The following is a 21,686-nucleotide window of genomic DNA, read 5'->3' as shown; positions in this document are numbered from 1 at the left end:
GGCCATATCACGGTCTCAGGATGTGACGTTCAGTTACACGACTCTGGTGCAGGAGGCAGCACAATCTGGGCCTTGAAAATTCCAGAGGACAATGTCACAACGACAAAGACGAGAAGACAAGACGCCCACTTGCAAGAATTGGTCTAGGTTTCGGTATTCAAGAAAAAAATTCTTTGGTGGGATACTTGACAAAATTGTCACGCTGGAAGAATTTCACATTCGCTTTAACTTTTATTCGTGCAACCATCGTCTCTCTCCTCTACATCTGCCACGTTTATTATCAAGTATTCATATACCGTGTACTTATATACCGTATTGAAGTCAGGCCTCCCGGCAATCCAAAGATTGAGGCCATGTCATAAATAGCTCTTTTGACGAGTTTATATAGAAATCCCTTTCATGTTTGGAGAGATTATAATAAATCTCCTCAAACATTATAGATTATAGCAAATAAATGTTGCTCATGCTGAACACATGTTGTGCTAGTATGCTCAAGTTTTTATTGGGATTTTGGGACTTTTATGGAACATTGTCTTCGGGGACAATAATCCGTGTGGCGTTCATATGGGACATGGATAATCCATTAAGAAATCCTATAGCGGTTTCGCTGTTCTCTGCTTGGTGCCAAGAGACGTTGGCTCAGACATGCAGTGGACAGACCGTTCCTTTTACTTAGTTGTTTTTACCTGCTGTCTCTCAAATGTTACGCAGATAATTAGTTACAGCACGGGCAGACATGCCAGTTGACAGGTCACTTCCCATGGTCAGTTTGCTAATGTCCGAACTGTTTTGTGTTTTGTTCGTCAGAGCTTACGCCAACATTGCCAGCATTTTGTTTAGTTGTATCCCTTCCAGGCGTAAGAATTCACAATGCCCATATTGGCGTATTGCGAGTTTTGCTGAACGCGATTGCTATCGGTCACTGTCTTCTTGACCGCGGTCAGTCTGGCCAGCTGCAAGAGAAATCAGAAAACTATATCTAAGACAATGTCGGCCATTATAGTCAGGCTTTAACTCATGCGACTGCTGCTGCCACCTATGGGCGTAAGCTCACACCATTAAGAAACAATGTTATTCCGCGGACACTATCTATACCTGGGACAGAATTATCTTTCACACCTAAATAGAAAACTACCACTGACCAGCTGTAAACAATGGTAAATAGGCCTACGAAGGAAATCTCTAACGATCTACATACATCATACCAAGTACATGTATATAATGATCGTGTTTCACCACAAGGACATATTTTCGTGCCAATAATTAGGCTATCGATCTCGTGATTATGGATCATGACTTCGATGAGGTCGTTGAATCATGCCCTGCAGAAATTTCAAAGTACAATTTGCCATACGATTGTCCCGTTATGCCTATATATGTAGTATAGACTACCAAGCTTATTGACTAAAGCCAATAGTTCATACATGCATAATAGACTAACACATCAGTCCTGCCTGTGTCTAAGAAAACCAACGAAGATCATATTATATTGTTGTACTCTTGTCCGCACTGGTTTAGCCTACAGTCTGTCGAAACCAAACCTGGGAAACTACTTACCATTTCGTCAACTTCTCCAGCCGACATTTTCTTCCCCTTCTTGTCCTCCTCTGGGGCCCTGTTCACATCTCTGTGGCTTCCCAGAATGGACGACATGTCGTTTGAGTTACTTTACTTCGGACAGGAACAAATTTAGTTACTATCATCTGCCGTAAGATGGCGGAGGTGTAAATGACCACAACCTCGGCAGGTAAATGAGTTGGCCAACACTATGGCTGCATCCTCGCCGAATTTGGTGAGACAACCAATACCTCCAGTTTGAAATCAATTCTCCGAACGAAACTGATACAGTTTCTTAAAATAAAACGAGAAGCATTGCCATTTGTCTGGAGAAAAATAATTTATTGAAATGAAGGATACACTTGCATGTAATATTTGAACGAGATTTTTCCGGATTATGGTAACAAGAATGTTGATTTTTTGGATGGAACTCCGAGTTGGTCGACAACGCTCCTCACGCTGGGCGCCATTCCCCCTAAGACGCCTTTGAGAAAACAAGAAGACACCCGACGACAGGGTAGAAGTCGACAACAGTGATTGGTCGGTGCGAACCCCTAGAGGGTTGCCACCCCCAGTCCCCGCCCAGTGATCGACACTTTGTTTTTTTTCTTTGATCAGGATTCGACACTATCGCTATTTCACCAAGGACGTGAATCGTCATGGGTTTTATGAGAGTCGAGAGATATTCGACGCGGCTTATTTTTGTAACTGATAGAAATTCGGGTTGGTGAAAAGTGTTTGGTCTGAGACAACCACTGAGTTTGACAGCGATGTAGTGTGTTTTGCAATAGTTGGAAATATCCGCTTGCCTATGGATTGCCCAATTCCGAGCTTCACTGACGCAAATAAGGTTATTTATTGTGAACTCATGATGACATTGTAGGTCGATTATACACACACATGAAAATAGCGTGCTGTAGGTAGTGTGTACTTCAACACTGATGAATCATATAGGATAGGCCTGTCAAATACCAGTCTTGTAGGCCTATACACGTGAGGTAACATGTGGTAGACGATATATACGACAGCTATCAGGTGTTCCATACTAACCCGGCACATAACACTTCAAGAGAAACATCGGTGTGGCATTTGGGATGGTGTGTTGGACGTCAGGCGTCTTTCCTGCTCCTCTACATCAGTGTAGGCCAATTGACATCGAATTGCTCAGCTTCCAGACAACGCGCGTCAGTAGCTGGAAGTTCAGTATGGCTCCTTCAGAGATCGGGCGATAGAGATGCGGCCGAGGACAGTCAATAATTAAATACATGTAACTAAAGTCCTACTCATCCTGAGCTTCAGAGCATTTCACTTTGTACTGATACGAACCTCCGGCAGCCGGCAGGTAGGCTTGGGAGTTCCCGGGAAGGAGGATGAACTGACACGCAGACACGCAGAGATGAATACTACGATAAGCAATAAAACGGGAACTCGTAGGTCAAAGCAGGTGCAACCACGAACTGCGATTAAAAACAAAGACCTTCTTTCCGTGATCTTTCTGCCGCACTTTTAAAACAGCTGCGACCAAAATCGTTCGCTTGCGCGGAGCTTGCGAGTCAAATTCCAGGGGACAACACGCCGTTCTTGCCAAGTTGAATAACGCTCCCTGGGCTATGATGTTGAGGATGCAGCCGGCATTCGGCCCGGCATTCAACTAAATCACGATCCTTCAGTTGTATCCTTTCCACGCGAATGAATTGAGTACACCCATGTCTTTGTACTCAGATACTTTCTGCGTCCGTGTATTATCAGGTACTTCTTTATTCATCTCTGAGAGTCTTTTCACCTGAAAAATAAAACATAAATCTTTTTGTTTATTGTGTCCCCTTCCAAAACAATGAGGGGAGCACTGACACTCACGGGTCCTTCCTTCTCTAGCCCGACTGCTGCAGCATTAACACTCACCATCTGGGCCAGCCCCTGCTGAGACATCTCCTTCATCATGGGCTTCTCCACCGCCCTCTCGTCCTTGATGGGAATCTGGTACAACCTGGTGACGGTCTGGTCGATCTCGTAGTTGGTCATCTTCTGGTGGCCCATTCCGAACTCTGGGTGCATGATCGTGCCCCATGGCTGCTTGCTACTTTTGGGGCGGACTGACGACCTGATGGTGGCTGTGGAAGTCATGGTTGGATTCTGAGCTGGAAGCCCGCTGGAAGTAAGGAGCTTGATTCAGGGAAAATGTGTGTTTTTGTCAAATAGATCTGGTCAAAGGTACTTGGCTGACCCAAATGTTAATATATACCACTATGGCTGACCTCTTGTTAATAGCTAGTGTGATCACAAGCCCTGCATGGGAAGTTGAAAAGCTTTTTGACACCGTGAAAGAGCATTGTACCCCCAGGATAACCTATAGCGAGTGTTGTGCAACGTCAGTATCTTTCGGTAAAAATGCTAGTGTGATCTGGGCGCATTCGTAATTCCTGGACGATATGAAAAATACATTCTTAAAGGGACAACTTGGGCTTGGTTTAACCTGGTCATGAGGATGATAACTTTGCTTGCCACCATGCCCCGTCACTTGTTGTAAACTAATGTTTATCTCTTTCGGGCGTAGAGCGCAGCATGCGCGGACACCGTGATCCTCGTTTCTCTCCCCATACAGAAACGGAGCCGTGACTGTTGTGTTACAATCATCATTCAGAGCTGTTCAAAACAAAGGCCTAGACAAACTGACCTTTTGACATGTTGCAATGGCCAAACATATATACGTGTTTTTCTTCTGTTTGTCCGCAGTCGTTCAAATAATTCATGTTTCGCCAAGTAGCCGATTAATTGAGAAAAACTGGCTTTGTACGCGTTGGCTCCAAGCTGGGTAATCATGCAGACCATGGTGATTAACTCGATTTCCATGAACCTATAGTGTTACAAACTAAACCAACAAATGGGCCGGGTGATGATTAAGTAATTAATAGGCCTACGTGTTTATCATATCCTGTCTTTGTCTAGTAGCGCACTTTGAGGCTATTTTGACTTTTGCACCTATTTGATTGTGGAGTGATAAATATCGGTCACCTTTGTCGTCTCGGTTAATTTGTTTATCGGTACTTGATCTTTATCGGCGAGTCCACACGTCCTCGCTTTTTCATGGCCCTTTTCTTTATTGTCATTCATGTTCGAACAGTCGTTTCGCCTATCTTATGCCCCAGCCTCCCTCCGGAAAAATGTCATTCTAATGAAGCCTGTATGTACGGATTATGATATGGTTTTATAGAGACCTAGACCATCAGCACTCTAGATCAAAAGTCCAATGAATTGTCCCCGGAACACCGTGAATGGGCCTATACAGGACATATAAAACTGTTACACCGGTATAATAATACTGTACTGCAAGTATCGACGTGGTCTGGGGCATGCCAACTGCGTTTGACCCAGGAGTAAAATAAGCCTGATCTCAGGATGCGTTTGACCAGACTTCGCTATAGGCCTACCTGTGGTTTTATACAAATAAAAAACGGACTGAGTTTGCAATCAACTTACCAACTGTTAATACTGGATATTCTGACTATGACAAGAATTCAATATACCTAAAGGCCTTTGATGAAATAAGTGCTCGTTATGCCTGTTATACCTCCACCACTGCTGCAGCACTCTGACTGACCCTCGGTTGCTACAAACATACAATCAGAGCTCGTTAGCAACTGACATTATTACCACGATTTATAGATTGAATATTTTATTGATTTGTGCATGGTCTCTCACTGATGAAAGCAAATATAGATTTACTTGATTAGTTATTGGTTGACATTGCGTACAGGGAGTTTTCGCAAATCCCCCGAAACGCAAACATGAATGACGTCTATCACATTGTTCCTCCTGATAACTGTGTCGAACAATGGGACAGGCGTTAACGTTTCGGGGTATTTGCGAAAACTCCCTGATGAGAGGTCGATGTTGACACACTCTTTCCGTCCAATCGGCGTTGAACAATCATTACAGTTCTATGCACAATTTTCTGCATCACTATTCATAATTTCATTACCAGTATGAAGCACTAACAATTGTACAAGCGTAGATAATGCTGACCTCACTTTATCTTGCCTACCAAACAAATGCCCTCAAAGAAAAATCTCGAACTGAACATTGACGTCGAAAGTGCTAATAATAGAGCTGAGCGAATGAAAAGGTCACGTGACACCCGTCATCCATATAAATGTGAAAATTGCTGCGATTTAGTCAGAACATTGTAAGCAGCCATACAGAACGCGAATATTGAAGAGAGACTTAACAAACAACACTAAACAGCGAGGTAGGTGTTTTTATAACTCTGATTATTGTCGGTCAGTGTTTTTATTATGTTCGAAAGATCGACTTGGATGTGATTAAAACTTTCTGGAGTCTCGTTGGACAGGTTTATTTGACCATTTTCGGATTTGAAAATTCTCGATTCTTTTTGTTTCGTCTTTGTTGATATAGAATGTACATACAGTGTACATGGATACGCAAATAAAGATGGCCGCTCATCTGGGCGGATAAATTGGCGGATTTCGGAGTATTCCTTCGCTTTATTGTGGCGTGTCATGAATATTTACTGACAGACCCATTTATTTCGACAGTCACTCGTCAATATATCCATTTGACGGTCATTTTGAGCAGCAAAAAAGGAAAACCATTTTGGTATTGTGCAACTTACGTTGTGCGCATGCGTCAATATAATTTATATGATGACGACTGCGTTCCATTTGATTTATATCAGCTGAAGTGCTTATTTTAGTGAGTCAGACTCGAGAGTGTGCAATAATGAATAATGCAAAATTGCACCAATTCATGAATTGGCAGATGTCATTATTTAAACAAATGCTGCTGCAATTTTTTAACAATGTTGCTGCAATTTTTTAACAAGACCGTAAACCATTCTGCAGGGATTTTTTTTAGCGGACATCCGGTCACGGCTCACCACGTGCACGTGATCATGATGTGTGTACGTCATGTACGTAGGCTTGTAGCTGTGCGATACAATGTTCATGTACTATTGGTTTTAAAAAAAGCAAATATCTATTATCTGGACGATTGACTTACCATGGTCCTTAATTCTATCTTTGCAGAATCATGCAAATCTTCGTCAAGACACTGACTGGTAAGACCATCACCCTAGAGGTTGAGGCATCTGATACCATCGAGAATGTCAAAGCCAAGATCCAAGACAAAGAAGGAATTCCCCCAGACCAGCAGAGGTTGATCTTTGCCGGAAAGCAGCTCGAAGATGGCCGAACCTTGAGTGACTACAATATCCAGAAGGAATCCACTCTCCATCTTGTCCTTCGTCTCCGTGGAGGTATGCAGATCTTTGTTAAGACCCTCACTGGTAAGACCATCACCTTGGAGGTTGAGGCATCAGATACCATTGAAAATGTCAAAGCCAAGATCCAAGACAAAGAAGGAATTCCCCCAGACCAGCAGAGGTTGATCTTTGCCGGAAAGCAGCTCGAAGATGGCCGAACCTTGAGTGACTACAATATCCAGAAGGAATCCACACTCCATCTTGTCCTTCGTCTCCGTGGAGGTATGCAGATCTTTGTCAAGACCCTCACTGGTAAGACCATCACCTTGGAGGTTGAGGCATCTGATACCATTGAAAATGTCAAAGCCAAGATCCAAGACAAAGAAGGAATTCCCCCAGACCAGCAGAGGTTGATCTTTGCCGGAAAGCAGCTCGAAGATGGCCGAACCTTGAGTGACTACAATATCCAGAAGGAATCCACACTCCATCTTGTCCTTCGTCTCCGTGGAGGTATGCAGATCTTTGTCAAGACCCTCACTGGTAAGACCATCACCTTGGAGGTAGAGGCATCTGATACCATTGAAAATGTCAAAGCCAAGATCCAAGACAAAGAAGGAATTCCCCCAGACCAGCAGAGGTTGATCTTTGCCGGAAAGCAGCTTGAAGATGGCCGAACCTTGAGCGACTACAATATCCAGAAGGAATCCACACTCCATCTTGTCCTTCGTCTCCGTGGAGGTATGCAGATCTTTGTCAAGACCCTCACTGGTAAGACCATCACCTTGGAGGTTGAGGCATCTGATACCATCGAGAATGTCAAAGCCAAGATCCAAGACAAAGAAGGAATTCCCCCAGACCAACAGAGGTTGATCTTTGCCGGAAAGCAGCTTGAAGATGGCCGAACCTTGAGTGACTACAATATCCAGAAGGAATCCACACTCCATCTTGTCCTTCGTCTCCGTGGAGGTATGCAGATCTTTGTTAAGACCCTCACTGGTAAGACCATCACCTTGGAGGTTGAGGCATCTGATACCATTGAAAATGTCAAAGCCAAGATCCAAGACAAAGAAGGAATTCCCCCAGACCAGCAGAGGTTGATCTTTGCTGGAAAGCAGCTCGAAGATGGCCGAACCTTGAGTGACTACAATATCCAGAAGGAATCCACTCTCCATCTTGTCCTTCGTCTCCGTGGAGGTATGCAAATCTTTGTCAAGACCCTCACTGGTAAGACCATCACCTTGGAGGTAGAGGCATCAGATACCATCGAGAATGTCAAAGCCAAGATCCAAGACAAAGAAGGAATTCCCCCAGACCAGCAGAGGTTGATCTTTGCCGGAAAGCAGCTTGAAGATGGCCGAACCTTGAGTGACTACAATATCCAGAAGGAATCCACACTCCATCTTGTCCTCCGTCTCCGTGGAGGTATGCAGATCTTTGTCAAGACCCTCACTGGTAAGACCATCACCTTGGAGGTAGAGGCATCTGATACCATTGAAAATGTCAAAGCCAAGATCCAAGACAAAGAAGGAATTCCCCCAGACCAGCAGAGGTTGATCTTTGCCGGGAAGCAGCTCGAAGATGGCCGAACCTTGAGTGACTACAACATCCAGAAGGAATCCACTCTCCATCTTGTCCTTCGTCTCCGTGGAGGTATGCAGATCTTTGTTAAGACCCTCACTGGTAAGACCATCACCTTGGAGGTTGAGGCATCAGATACCATCGAGAATGTCAAAGCCAAGATCCAAGACAAAGAAGGAATTCCCCCAGACCAGCAGAGGTTGATCTTTGCCGGAAAGCAGCTTGAAGATGGCCGAACCTTGAGTGACTACAACATTCAGAAGGAATCCACTCTCCATCTTGTCCTTCGTCTCCGAGGTGGTTGCTAAAGACAACATCATCAAGAAACATGTTATCGAAATCGAAGATATATCGATTTTCAAAGCTTTTAAAGTCTGAGGCTATCTTTCAAATTCTGTTATCAACCATGCCAATGCCTGTCCAAGCTACCATGTAATGCACAGACTTTCCAGCGTCTCAAAATTGATGCCAATTTACATTGAATCTTGAATCTCGGAATGCAAAATCAGGTGTTTCGGTTGTGTTTGATACAGTGATAAGTTCAATGTACTCTGACACAGGAGAGACCCCTTTCGGCGATTTATTGAACCTTTGTACGACCTACCTGGCTTCTGCCTCTTGTCTCCCTTAACACATCAATTTTATTTTAAATCTTCATCTATCCTGCAATATTTCCATCTGCAAGTAATTTATTGAACTAAGAACTTCAAAGAATGTGGCACATTGAGACACAAATTCTGCTTTTATTTCAAGTTCTCGGGCCTTTTGATTACATGGTTTTTACCCCTTTAAATATTAGAGGGTGCCACGTGAAAAAAATCGTTCATTTTCTGCACCTAAAAATGTTCAATTTTTCCCCAGAATGCTAAAAGTTTTGAGGTTTCAATTTTTTCAGGGCTGAACTTCATACTATGTCAATTTCTGTCTTGAGACATATTGCAAATTCTGGGCACTGAAATTCCAAATAACTAACAACTTGCTGTGACAAAATTTCCCCTAGTTGGGCTGATGGTGAAAACAAACAGGGCCCCAATTTCAGGGCCCACCAGAAGTAACGGTGTACATGTAATTGAAATGCCTGGTCCTGCCTTGATAATGCAACATCCAAACAAACCTGTCCACCGCTTTGGTAAAAAAATAGTAAAATGATAAAAAAGCATTGGGTTTGGAATAATATCTGTGTTTTATTGGCCATTTTTTTCACCACACCTTTGAATTTTATGTTAAAAAGTTCAGTCTTGGCACAAAGCAGATGTTACAGAAAGCTCCGTGTTTGATTTTGTCACCTGCACTATTATTGTAAATTCTGAAAGAAAAATGAGGTCACTTGGGCCTTTCAGACTTCTTGATATCCGGCAAGTTATTCTTGCTAGATTGTAGCTTGTGATGTATGACATTACAATGCTGAATCTCTGTTACAACTTGAAAAAATATTTTATTGCGTTAATAAATTCCACTCGATGTAACTGAAGACTTTGTGTTGGATATTCAGAGTCCTCTGGCGTTTTCTATTCTGAAACACTTCCTCTCCTTTCGACGCTGATTACCAAGTCCTGCTAGATGACAGGACTTGGAGACGTGATGAAGGCCATCCCACCTGTCTTGATGGTAACCCCAGTGTTTCTGCCAGAAATAAATTCAAGGGGGGGCAAAACCATAATTTTGCAGAAAATCCTGGTCAAAACAACAAATTTTGCCTGTTTTTGGACAATTTAGGGGGGGGGCAACTGCCCCCTTGCCCCCCTCTGGAGGAAACCCTGAACCCCCCTCTGGTGATAATCCTCTAGTCCGGCCAATGTAACAGGAATTGTCACCTGGCCAGGCAAATACCAACTTGGATGTGATTTCAACACCTCTCCCGGGAGTCCGTCTTCGCAGGAGTTGGGTAAAATCTATCTTGTATCCCAGTGTGTAACGGGTCTTCAGTGTTCCCTGGAGAAATGCCTGTCCTATGTCCGTTGTGGTGGAATGACATAATCACTTATGCATTCAGAATATAACTGAACTTCCAGCGGTATTGTCTCTGTTGTTTGGAAGCTGAGACATGTCAATATATTGAGGGTCGAGATGTCCAGTTTGGGACAACACACGGACTGAAACGCCAGTAGTCTGGCTAAGGTGTATCCCGGTGGAACATCTGTGGTTGTTCCCCATGTTAATTCAGTGTTTCCAAACAATAGGCAGCTAGAGAGACCATGACTTTTCAATAGGGGGGATACACAGAAAAACTCGTCAATCTATTTTTGAGCGTTCCCAAACAATGAGGGGAAACACTCAAAAACAGAAACACTCAAAAACATTACACCGGGTCCCCCCCTGTACGCACTGATGTTGCAAAAAAGGTCAGATACTTTCGAGACAGTCGCAATCGAGTCTGGCACCTCCACACTACCAAACAGCCGGCGAGATGAGACACACTCACAATACGACTGAACTGAATCCGGCCGAGGAGGTCCTCGTTGTCTTACTGGACAGGTTGTGACAGTCTCTCAACTTTTACCCGCCGTTTTAACATCGCTGTAGATGGCTGGTAGAGGATTTAGTGTGGTCTTCTATCTGTCAACATGGTGCGGTTTCGGTATTGTGGCTGTCTCACCGTTCGCAAACCTGTAAAGCTGCCAGACTCTTACGGCTTGAGGATGTCCCATCAGCCTCACCATTTGAGGCAAGCCGGTGGAGGTGCCAGGCCCGATTCGGTCGTGCCGTGACTGTCTCATTATCTCTCTAACAATTACACGTCTTATCTGCTTTGCCCGACTCGGTCTCCTAGTTGAGACTGTCCTATCGCCCTCATTATTTTCGCAACACGATAGAAGCGCCATGCCCTCCCTTTCCGGCCTGAATTTTGTCACATCACGTGAATGAGACGAGACAGTCACAAGCGAGGCCTGGCAACTCATCGTGTTGCAAAAACAGCAGAGAGTTGGTGACGTGACAGTCACAACCTTACCGATCGAATGTATTGGGCCTAACTACACAATTGAGACAGTCGCAACCAGACAAAATCTGGCCCCTCATAAGCTCCACGGCGCTTCCAAAATGGTGATATACATGAGACAGACAGTCACACCAGACATGTTTTGGCCTCGCAGCTACACCACGCTGCCAAAATGGTGATGGAGACGAGACAGTCACAACCATACACAATCGGGCCTATCAACTTCACGGTGTGTCGAACTCCTGCAGTGTCGAATAAATGCCGAAATAGATGTGGCATCAACAGCATTGGGTATCTGATCACCTCTTCGCAAAAAACGGAGATAGAGCGGGAGACAGCTACCACCAGAATGAGTTGGGCTTGCCTGGTTAGCACCTCCTTGTTGCAAAAACGATGATTTAGAGTTGAGACGTACAGTACCAATAGCCGGATCGAATTGGGTTTGGCGGCGAGAGAAATGAGACAGTTTTAACCAGACCAAGCCGTGTGTGGGTGCTCTACCTTTTTGTAAAACAATGTTCAGAGAGTTGAGACAGTCCCATCAACAGAACGCGCCGAATCGAGCCTGGCAGCCTCGATTGAGCTGCCAATACGGTCAGAGAGACGCGACAGTCACAACCATACCGAATCGGGCCCAACAGCTCCATTTTGTCGCACTCGACTGGTTGTGACTGCCCCACCACCTGTACTGTTTAGCATCACACTGTGGAGCTGCAGGTAGCCGTTTCAGTGCGACTGTCTCTTGTCTCTATCATGCGTGCAGCAGCAGTGAGGTGGGGCTGCCAGAAGCTGAGTTGGTATGGCTCTGGCTGTCCGACCTCTCTCACCGTTGCCAACCAAGTAAAGCTGCCAGACCCGATCTCATTGCTTGATGATATCCCATCTCCGAAGACGTTTTTGGCAACAAGATGAAGAAAGCTGCAAGGCCCTATTGGTCTGGTTGAGCAGAGGAGCTGCTGTAAGGTCGGATTTGTTCTGGATGCAACCGTCTTAGCCCTTTGGCTAGTGAACGAGATTTACTGTTAACAGTGGAGCTGCCAGGTCCCTTTCAGTCAGGTTGCGACTGTCTCATCTTTCACCGTCTGCCGCCGAAGACCGTGGCCATGGAGCTGCTGCCAGGTCCGATTTGGCCTGGATGCGACTGTCCTATCTCTTTCACCATTTTGGCAAAACAGTGGAGCTGCCCGGTCAGATTCGGCCAGGTTGTGACTGTCTCATTTGTCTCGCTGTTATAGCATGTGGCGTTGGAGCCGCGTGGCCCGATTGGCGTTGGTCTGGTTGTGATTATCTCAACTCTCTCACGATGGGACACTGCCCGTTTCGGTCTGGTTGTGCCTGATACACCCTCTCACCATGGCAGCGCGCGCTGGAGCCGCCACACCCGATCCGGTATTGTTATGAGTAGCTCTACTGTCATGTCCTAATGTGACGTTCGTGGCCGGTGTTCATGTTTATGTGATGAAGGTTTATAATGAAACAAAACATCATATGGGTTGATAAGGCCAAAACGTTTATGTCTTTAGATGATGTGAGGGGGAAGACTGTCCTGTCTAAGTTGTTCTTGTCCGTCCAGGTTGTTTTATTGACAAGTCTAATCCGTCAGGTGGTGCCACCTCGGAGCTTGTGTGCTAACGATGCGGTGCCTTCCATCCATACCCGTTGTTCCAGAGCGAGTGTGACATTTCTAATTCAATTTCTGTTTGAGAACAACTACGTTTTTTCGGTCCGACATTTCAAACAATGCTTGTTACTAATCCCTTCAGTTTTTAAAAAAATCGCTCGAGTGAAAGAATTATATTCATATTTGAAAATATTTTATTGTTGCTTGAAAATTTGTGGTTATTAAACATGTACATGTATATAACAACACGCACTTGCGTGTTCGCCAACTTTACTGAAATATACTTCTTAATGCCGTTTTAATATACTAAACTACACTAAATACATGTGTTGTTTTATCACAGTCTGTCTGAGCATCAATACAAATTAAAACATAGTCACAGATATGTTTACAATCCCCCAAGGCGCAGTTCTAATGAACAATACCAATTCTTATATCACAGACAAAAATTATACTGGAAACATTAAAATACTCTAAGCCGATTAACGAGTGTCGAACAATACCTACTGACTCCAAAGACATTCGTAGGCCTATTTTATCTTTCAAAAGGATTGAAAAACCTGTTTCGGCTAGTCACTATATAAACATGTAGTCTATTCGACTGCTGGAACATTTCCGGAAGCCCGGAGCTCCCCGTCCCGCTGGATGGCACTGACCCTACTGGTTCCCCGGGCGCTCATATGAGGCGTCACCAGAGTCCTAGTGCTCCCTGGCCGACTGCCCAGATCAGAGCTGTCATCATCGCTGGGCTGAACCTTGGCGCTCATGCCGTTCAAAGTGCGCCTCAGACTGCTGGCGGTTCCGGGTCGGAGACTCGGACTCCTTGTACCGGTCATGGGTCGGTCATAATCATCATCCGATTCCATAGCAGGATTGTCCCAGGCCATGGTCATGAACTTCACAGGTGTCGCCCTCTTTTCAGTCGGCAGAGCGATCATGGGTTCCTGCTTGGCTGCTCCTCTGCCGTAGGCGTCCTGCACCAAGATTGTGTTCTCCCATTTCTCCGATTTCCTCGCCGCGGGCTTTTCCGGTGGAGAGTTTAGGCGCCATTGCAAGTAGATCTGTTCCTTCTCGACCGAGGAGACTCTGTCATTCAAGAACTGCACTGGAGTTGCCGTACTGGCCTTTCTCTCAAGATCATTCTTTTCTGCAAGAGGGAAATGTTAATAAAATGATTGATGCGATGCACCGGGTCCCGCATGAGCACCATCGCTATTCTCCCTGAGCATTGTCAGAACTTTGAAGGTCAAAGCACGATGCATTTCTTTAAAGTACATTTAGGTTGGAATCACGTTTGAGCCGATTGGAACATGTTTCCAGGACTGTGATGATCATCGTTGAAAATTTGAAAAATAATTAAGCTGCTGAAAACACTGCAGTTTATGGGAATGTAAGGCCTATAATCCGTACACCATGTCCAAAACCGCCTCGCAACAGCAGCGAGAAACATGAATTTAGCAATAAGTGTGACAATACATAGTGCAATCTTCGAATGAGAGGATAGCCAGCATTTGTTCCGGAGCTAGTATTACTCAGCAAACGTAAACAATGGCAAGGCTTGGAGATTGCATATAGCGGTGCATGGTGGTAAATGGGCACATTATCCTCCATGCCACCTCAATCCCGGCCATAGTTGTCCCTTTAAACTGTACTCACTCTTGTTCTTGTTCTTGATGTAGGAGACGACGAGGACAGTGGTAAGAATGGCGAGGACGACCACGGAGCAGACGACCGCAATGATAATGATTTCCGTGGTGGACAGGCCGCCGCTGGTCTGGAAGGAAAGAGAAGAGAGACATCAGAATCTTTCATTTGAATTAACAAGTCTTATGGCTCTCTTTATTCACATTTTACAGCGCGTGTACTCGCGTTCCTATCCAGTTCCGCGTCCTTTCCTCGTTTAGCCACTTTCCCCGAGAAGTGATCTCGAACTTTCGATTAGCTTCGGCCAACCAGGCAGCGATTGGTTCGGCGCCGAATGCATGACCAGACCTATCAAATGTCAAATGTCCCATATTCCTGCTTTAGACCGGGAAACCAACAGTCTGACCACTGGTTTACAAAGAAAGCTGCGACGCGCATAAACTTCCAGTTAATTCTTTTTTCCTATATCTGGTGCCTTTCATTTATTTTGGGTGAACCTTGCAATACATGCAGTGACAAAACCTTTACTCACGTCAGTTGTGACCCCGTATGACACCCCGTCAATCTCTAGTGTCCCGTCCGCATTGAGGGTATAGCCGTTGAAGACCACGGTGTAACCGGCGTCAAGTGCGGCATAGATCGCAGCAATGGTGTCAGCAGTGTCGGCCGAGCTTCCTTCCACGTTGAACGTCACTATGACACTACCTGAAATTATTCAATAGATCAGAAATGATTTAGTCCAGGGGCGGATTTAGTTGTGATTCAATCTCAAACAAGAAGCGCGTATTCAAGTCACTACCCTCACAGTCCTCTACAACACAAGCTCATCAATTCAACTGGATACCAAGTCAAAGATATACATTTCCGTTCGGAAATAACGTCCCGTGTCACGGGCAATACACAATACACAATCTGCAATCTACAACACCCACAACACAAGACAGATTTGTCCAAACGCGCTACAGACATGCAACAGGGGATGTCATATACACTTCGGCCAGAACTAACAGATGTATTTGATCTTAACACTGTAAATTAGCCAAGGTTCTATAATGACCTTTAAGAAGCTGCATTGCCACTTACCTTGTGAAGACGCGAAGCTATCAAAGCTAACAGTGGTGTATTTCGTGGCCAACTCGTTGTACATGGTCATCTCAAAAGCTGCTTCGTTCCCACTAACTACACTGTAGTCTTCCGCAAACCGCATCCTGCATCCTTTTTTCGATTCCTTTGACGGCGTCTGGAATCCTGGCGGCTTGACGTCGATCTTGCTCGAGACTACCTTGTAGGAGTAACCAGGAGGCGAGGATTCCATGACCACGTCCAGGATGTATTTGCTCATCTTCGTGAAGGAGAGTTCAAAGAAGTCGATCTCATTGTTCGCCACGTCGACAAAACCCGTCGTGTTGCCAACCAACTCGCCCTGGTATTTTCCAGGAGTGTGTAGCCTGACAGTCGCCGTCCAGTTGTGTCCCTGAAAGGCACAGATAATAGTATTCACACGTCATTTTGACTGGCTTGGATCCGGACGCCATCTTGTTGACAGTTTATTCGGAAAAATGCACAGGTTTCGTAAGTTCTGCATTGTTTTTACACCCTTACACCTAAATTAGGACGTTTAAATCTTTAACACGTTGAAGACTTCGGAACTTTTCAAGACACATTTTCAACTGATTACCTGTAGTTATAACCCCTACATTATCTATTAATCTCAAAAGGACTTACGAAGAATCATTCTGAAGCTTGCTACAATTGAAAGAACGTATCTCAATTCTACTAACCCTCCAGGTAATATCGGGAAGTGTTTGCGATTTCTTATCAGAAATCTTGACCTTCAAGCCGAATGTCTTGCCCTCCTTTAGATCTGTGGGCGGCAAGTGAAGCGCCAGCTTCAAGCTACGTTTTGGGACGGCCTTCGGATTTGATGCGACCGCTTTCAACACCGCAAGGCTTGGTGATGTCAGGTTGAAGTCAAGGATGTATCCCTTGCCGTGGTGGGTGATGGCTAGGTCGGTGAACTTGGCGATGCCATCTACGAAGGTGGCGGTGGTTGTCCCCGTCAGTACTGCGTCGGCATGACCTGTTCCCATCCGGATAGATGCGCTGACAACCCACGAAGTGCTGTCCGTACCTACGGTGGTTAACAGATTGCCCTGAAAAAGACCAACAATTGGATGATATAAATTTCGTTTCGTGGCACGGTGTAAGTCTTCAGAGAACGGGTTGTCAAACTGATCAGATCAGGGGTGGTCAAGGTTTAACCTTGTCGGACTGGTTCATCCTACGAGTGTACTGTGCTAATGTAGTATTAATGTGTGCACACTCGTGTGACAAAGGTAGATTCGATTTACAAAAAAACCACTCACATCTGAATCTCTAAACCGCAACCATGGTTGTCTCCTGAACACGATGGCTTCAGATGTGATCTCCACATCCTGACTGATAACCAAGGTCGAGGGAACATCAATCAGTGTGGTACCACTTGAATCATCAGAGGTCTGGTTGGCGAAAGCACCCCATTCGCTAGAATCACTGGATGGGGCTGCTCTAGAAACGGCCGTGTTGGACACGTTGGTCCCGAGCGACTCTCCTAAGGTTTCCTGCTGAGCAGCGTCAGTGATTTTATCCGCCATTTCGTCCAGTTCTGTCTTCGTTGTAGGATTCGACACCGTTTCATTGACACCAGATGTCGGCCCGTCTCCAACCTCAAATGTCACTGTCATATCGTCATCAGTCGCTCGGCGGCGCCGACTGCCTGTCTTCGCGTTGACCGCGCTGACGAATTTGATCTTAGACTTTGGCACCCCGAGGAATATGGCAAGGTTGTTGACGATTTCCGTTCCGAAAAAGTCGTCAACTGTCATTGCTGGCATATTGAAAGATATGACAAGAACTGAAGACATCTTGATGTCAAGGTGGGTAGTTCCCTTCATGATGAAATATAGCAAGTCGTAATCTCGGTCAAAGTAATTCGCTCCTGGGCCTTCGCTGAGTGAGGGTGTGGGATCCACGCCGGCAGTCGGCGGGAAGAGCACAGTGTCGCCATTCGAGTTGGGTCCTTCGTTCAGAGGTGGGACTCTCACGTCTTCGTAGTAGACATCAAATCTTTGTGGGAGTCGGTAATAGACGGCCAGCTTGATTGAGTCGGTGGTGTCGACATTGGGGAGACGAAGCCGGAGATGCTCGGGGCTGGTGCTTGTGAAGTAGATGTGGTATTCCTTCTCTGAAGTAAAATATAACGATCATCAAATGCTATCAGGCCGTTTTTCAAAAGTTGTCGTCACCAAAATTTCGTCCAACACCAAGCTTTTCAATGCCTATTTCGACCAAGAAGAGTAACACTTTTTGCAAAGCTAATGAATAGAAACTTAAATGTAAACATTTTTTAGCACCGACAATTTTGTATTTTGGTGGCCATCTTGGATTTTCGGCATGATCCAATTTGAATGAGTACATATGTTACGTTCTGTTTCTTTTTATGGAATACTTATTTTGAATGAGAACAGAAAACCTACCGAGTGCTACCATTGCCCAGAATGTCGACAGTCTCTTCTGGCAGGTATAACCATTGCACCATCCATGGTCTTGTGGCCCGTTCAGCAGGTTCACGTACTTCTCGTTGGGGCTGATCAACGCCACGGGAGACAGTCGCCTCTCTTCAGTGTCATGGTCCATGTTCTCAATGATGAGCTGGGCGTACTTCAGAGAGTTCTGACACTTGTATGCTTGCCATGTGGACATGAAGGTACACGCATTGGTGCCAACAATACCTAAAATGGTGGGGACAGATATCATCAATGTAAAACGATGCAAACTGTCTTACAGCGTTTTGGAATGAGGTAAGGTAGTGACATCTTCTTGATCTTCAGCGTTCGTTCTGCACTTAGGGTTGTTATTTTCCAGTGAGTATTCCTCCTCCAAGATGGGATGAGTTTTTTACGTGCCACTCGGGCTAGGGGCCAATTTTTTTATTGGCCTAGTTACTCCTTCTTTGGCCGCGAGAGGTAGAGTCCATGTATGCTAATCACGTGTCTCTTGCTAGCTCTGGTATCCACACAAGGAACCTCGGGTGAAGAGCCAGGAGTTATGGTTCCTTGAAAACCACGCTGGATCATCCGATTGAATGCGAGCAGTGTTAACCACAACCCTAATCTCTATGAGGCTCCTTCGTAGCCAGCGGAATGAATCAAGACTTGTAAGAAGGAATTTCATTTAGCCTCTCTTACTTTCGGTGGTATACAAGTTTATGAAAGCATCGTCATCCTATGTGATGACAGAGAGTGGCAATAGCGTTGGTTTCCATAAATGCCCATTTGAAATAGTTCAGTTGGATTCTGAACGAATCAGAGACAGGAAGCGAGAAGATTGAAAACGTCGAATACGCACCTTTGTTTGGGCAGACGTCGTTCACATTAAGTTTATTGCCCTGGGGGTCTGTCAGTGCCACTTTAGGGATCCTGTAGTCGCCCACACCCCTGCGGGCGTCGCCGTCCCACTCATACTCAGCCTGGGCCACGATTGTTCCGGGGGAACCGCCCAGGAAGGAGCCATCGGTGTCGGCGATAAAGCAGTTCTGTTTGGCATCGCATACCATGTCAACGCAATCGGCGGGGTTTGCCTTACTGAAATAACACAGTTATTGAAAATATTTACCAAAAACAAATTGGAAAAACTGTATTTTTAAGCTAATTATCGCCGTTGATCTTTAGCCATAAGGCCACTAATCAATTTTTGCAAACGGTGATGCTAAAATTATGCTAATTGTTCAAAAGTCATCAGCAAGGGCAAATATAAGGATTGGGAAGATCAGTGGCACAGAGTGCGAAGCTCATAATCACGAGGTCGTGGGCTCGACTCTTTGTTGCATCAACGCTGTTTCATGTCCTAGAGCAAGACACCTAGCTCCCTCCATATTGCTTTCTCAGACTCAAGAGTATAAATGGACAGCAGGGCTTATTTACCAGCAGACTTTTTAGGAGCAACTTAAATACGACAAGACCTACCTGACGGAAGCATGGTGGAAGAAAGCCTTACTATCATCGTCAACATCGGCAACTTGTACGTTCTCAAAATAGACAGGGTGTAGATTATCTTCAAATGTTGGAGTGGTACTAATGACATAGTTCCGGCGGCTGCAACGGTTTGCGTTGAACGCGTAGAAGAGGGTGTCTCTGACAGTCATTTTCCCACAAAGTCCCGGGTAATTCATCTCCTTCAAGAATGGTTTCAAAGGGGCTGTGTTGGGGCCTGATGCGCGCCCGTACCAACCAATTCCAGTCATGCCGCCGTCTATCCGATACGACCGTCCACGACCGCTGTTCTTGAAATTATTTGTCGTCCTATCAAGGTCATCGCTGCAACTAAAAGTTCCACTGTCCCCAATAATTGCCGAGTTCTGCACCGTAACAGTCTTTTCTTCGCAGATATGGCTTTTGGAAGCAGGGCCGTAGACGTAGTTGTAGATACCGACGCCATTGTCGGACATCGTGACGTCATTGATTAGCATACTGCTCGCAGTTTGGGAATAGATGCCGAAATCAAAAGCTCTCCAGATTCTGAATCCTGATATTTTGGAGCAACCTGGTTGCTCGTCCCCAGGGAATTGGAGGGTTCCTGAGGATACAAATATAACCTGGAGTCAATACTAAATTACATTCGTTGCAGTGTGCCAATGTTTACAGTGTATTTTGCCCAGTTACTCGTTTTGGCCGCATTGGTTATTGTTAGACAACCATAGCTTGGTTGGTGCGAAATAAGGAAGCAAAATAGAATGGAAGTCGTTACTCCATTGTTGGTATTTGTTGTCACGCCAAAGAACCCTTGTAATTCCCTCAAATCTCAACCTAAGGTGCCTCGGTATTGGCCTATAGCTCCACCCTCATGGTGTCTGTACTTACCTAAGTGGACAGAATGCGCCTCATTATTTTTCCATCCAACAGTATCATCGCATATCTCTCCCTTGATGGAAAAGCCAGCTCTTTCCGATCCGGCCACCACGTTATCTTCCATGACGACATCAACTACATTGTTAACCTGGATCCCAGCATCATACATGATATTCCAAGGCTCATCTCTATTATTGTAATGGCCGTTCCAGACCACGTTGGTGACGAGGTTGTTACGGATTTCGTTGCCTGAGCCTTCCACGATGATTCCTACAAGCAATATATAACTTAAACACACTGCAAACGAGCAATTTGTTGTCTCTGCAACAAGCAATAATTACCATTGCGAAAGGATTGCACGTCCGCGGGTAAAACCGGTAGTAGCTTGTTTTGATATTCGCAGCTTGCAGCCATCACCGATTCATGCCGTTCTTGCCAGGTACCTGCGATCATCACCGCAAACGAAAGATTTTTGTCACATGCGATCTTGGTCAAAAGTCGCAGCAACGAAAATCTCTCATCTGTAAGGTGCTTTAGCTTACTCGGGTCAACTGGTTACCGATTTGATTTACAATTTGGGTGCTGCTAGCGGTTTCATGACGTCATAAAATATGCACATCGAAACAAATCACATTTTATCACCACTGCTACTTAGGTCGAAAGGATAGAACAATCTTGAACTTGCACGTGTGTGAATAGTGTTGATGTACTGTGAGATGGCAGAGACACCAATTGGTGACTTCCTGCAATTTGATTTTGCCCATCTGTCACCCAGCCTATAGCCTCCCTTTGACCACGTACCTGAACCTACTGGATGATGAATGACATTATTTTCAATCGGGATTTTATTGGATCCGAACACGCCGATAGCTGGCGCGAGTCCATTATGGAAGGCGCAGTCCCGGACGAAAGATGGCCGTGCGGGGATGACGTCTCCTGTATCGACCCAAACAAGGGCATAGCGTGGATCATACGAGTCTGTCCATCCAAGTTGACCGCCCCTGTAGAACTCAACATTGCTGACTCGGGCCCAACCTACAAGGCAATTAAATGGTGAGGCTGAATCCAGGTGAAGGATGAAAACCAGATTGCGTCGCATATCTATGAATGGCATAATAACTCAGAGGATATGACATCGTGAGAGACTTGAATGGTGACTTTTCGACTAACAGGTAATACATGATTTCATCATGTCCATTTTACGAATGCACTGTATCTTTAAAATGTCAGTGTTTGACAAACGTG

At 45.2% G+C, this 21,686-nt stretch overlaps 3 protein-coding genes across 5 annotated transcripts in view; 1 reads left to right on the top strand and 2 right to left on the bottom strand.

The window, feature by feature from the left end:
• Window positions 1-395: 395 nt before the first annotated feature.
• LOC135492859 (uncharacterized) lies at window positions 396-5,131 on the bottom strand. Of its 3 annotated transcripts, none has more exons than XM_064779544.1 (3): window positions 5,035-5,131; window positions 3,460-3,706; window positions 396-953 (listed from the first exon to the last, which is right to left on the bottom strand). In XM_064779544.1, the coding sequence occupies exons 2-3, from the start codon at window positions 3,679-3,681 to the stop codon at window positions 837-839; spliced, it is 339 nt and encodes a 112-aa protein (XP_064635614.1). In that variant the 5' UTR covers window positions 3,682-3,706; window positions 5,035-5,131; the 3' UTR covers window positions 396-836. The 3 variants fall into 3 exon arrangements, 2 of the variants coding, with proteins under 2 accessions (XP_064635614.1, XP_064635613.1); XM_064779543.1 differs by lacking the exon at window positions 396-953 and adding an exon at window positions 1,895-3,340; XR_010448142.1 differs by lacking the exons at window positions 3,460-3,706; window positions 5,035-5,131 and adding an exon at window positions 1,558-1,681.
• A 592-nt stretch (window positions 5,132-5,723) lies between these two features.
• Window positions 5,724-9,819, top strand: LOC135493061 (polyubiquitin-A). Its single transcript, XM_064779925.1, has 2 exons — window positions 5,724-5,803; window positions 6,600-9,819. The coding sequence occupies exon 2, from the start codon at window positions 6,604-6,606 to the stop codon at window positions 8,659-8,661; it is 2,058 nt and encodes a 685-aa protein (XP_064635995.1). The 5' UTR covers window positions 5,724-5,803; window positions 6,600-6,603; the 3' UTR covers window positions 8,662-9,819.
• Window positions 9,820-13,117: 3,298 nt separating this feature from the next.
• The window catches only part of LOC135493018 (fibrocystin-L-like), a 37,635-nt gene continuing 29,066 nt past the window's right edge, over window positions 13,118-21,686 (bottom strand). Inside the window, exons 41-51 of the mRNA XM_064779768.1 lie at window positions 21,243-21,476; window positions 20,454-20,711; window positions 19,560-20,169; window positions 18,943-19,178; window positions 18,072-18,326; window positions 16,923-17,779; window positions 16,338-16,709; window positions 15,640-16,030; window positions 15,089-15,261; window positions 14,569-14,686; window positions 13,118-14,059 (exon numbers count right to left, since the gene is read on the bottom strand). Coding sequence (XP_064635838.1) covers window positions 13,506-14,059; window positions 14,569-14,686; window positions 15,089-15,261; window positions 15,640-16,030; window positions 16,338-16,709; window positions 16,923-17,779; window positions 18,072-18,326; window positions 18,943-19,178; window positions 19,560-20,169; window positions 20,454-20,711; window positions 21,243-21,476 — 4,058 coding nt within the window. The 3' untranslated portion in view covers window positions 13,118-13,505. The remainder of the gene's footprint in view (window positions 14,060-14,568; window positions 14,687-15,088; window positions 15,262-15,639; window positions 16,031-16,337; window positions 16,710-16,922; window positions 17,780-18,071; window positions 18,327-18,942; window positions 19,179-19,559; window positions 20,170-20,453; window positions 20,712-21,242; window positions 21,477-21,686) is intronic.

This window comes from Lineus longissimus, chromosome 8 (genome assembly GCF_910592395.1).
Source record: "Lineus longissimus chromosome 8, tnLinLong1.2, whole genome shotgun sequence".
Taxonomy (NCBI): Eukaryota; Metazoa; Nemertea; class Pilidiophora; order Heteronemertea; family Lineidae; genus Lineus; species Lineus longissimus.
Note: the sequence above shows the minus strand (reverse complement) of the source record. Positions and strands in the feature narration are given on the sequence as shown.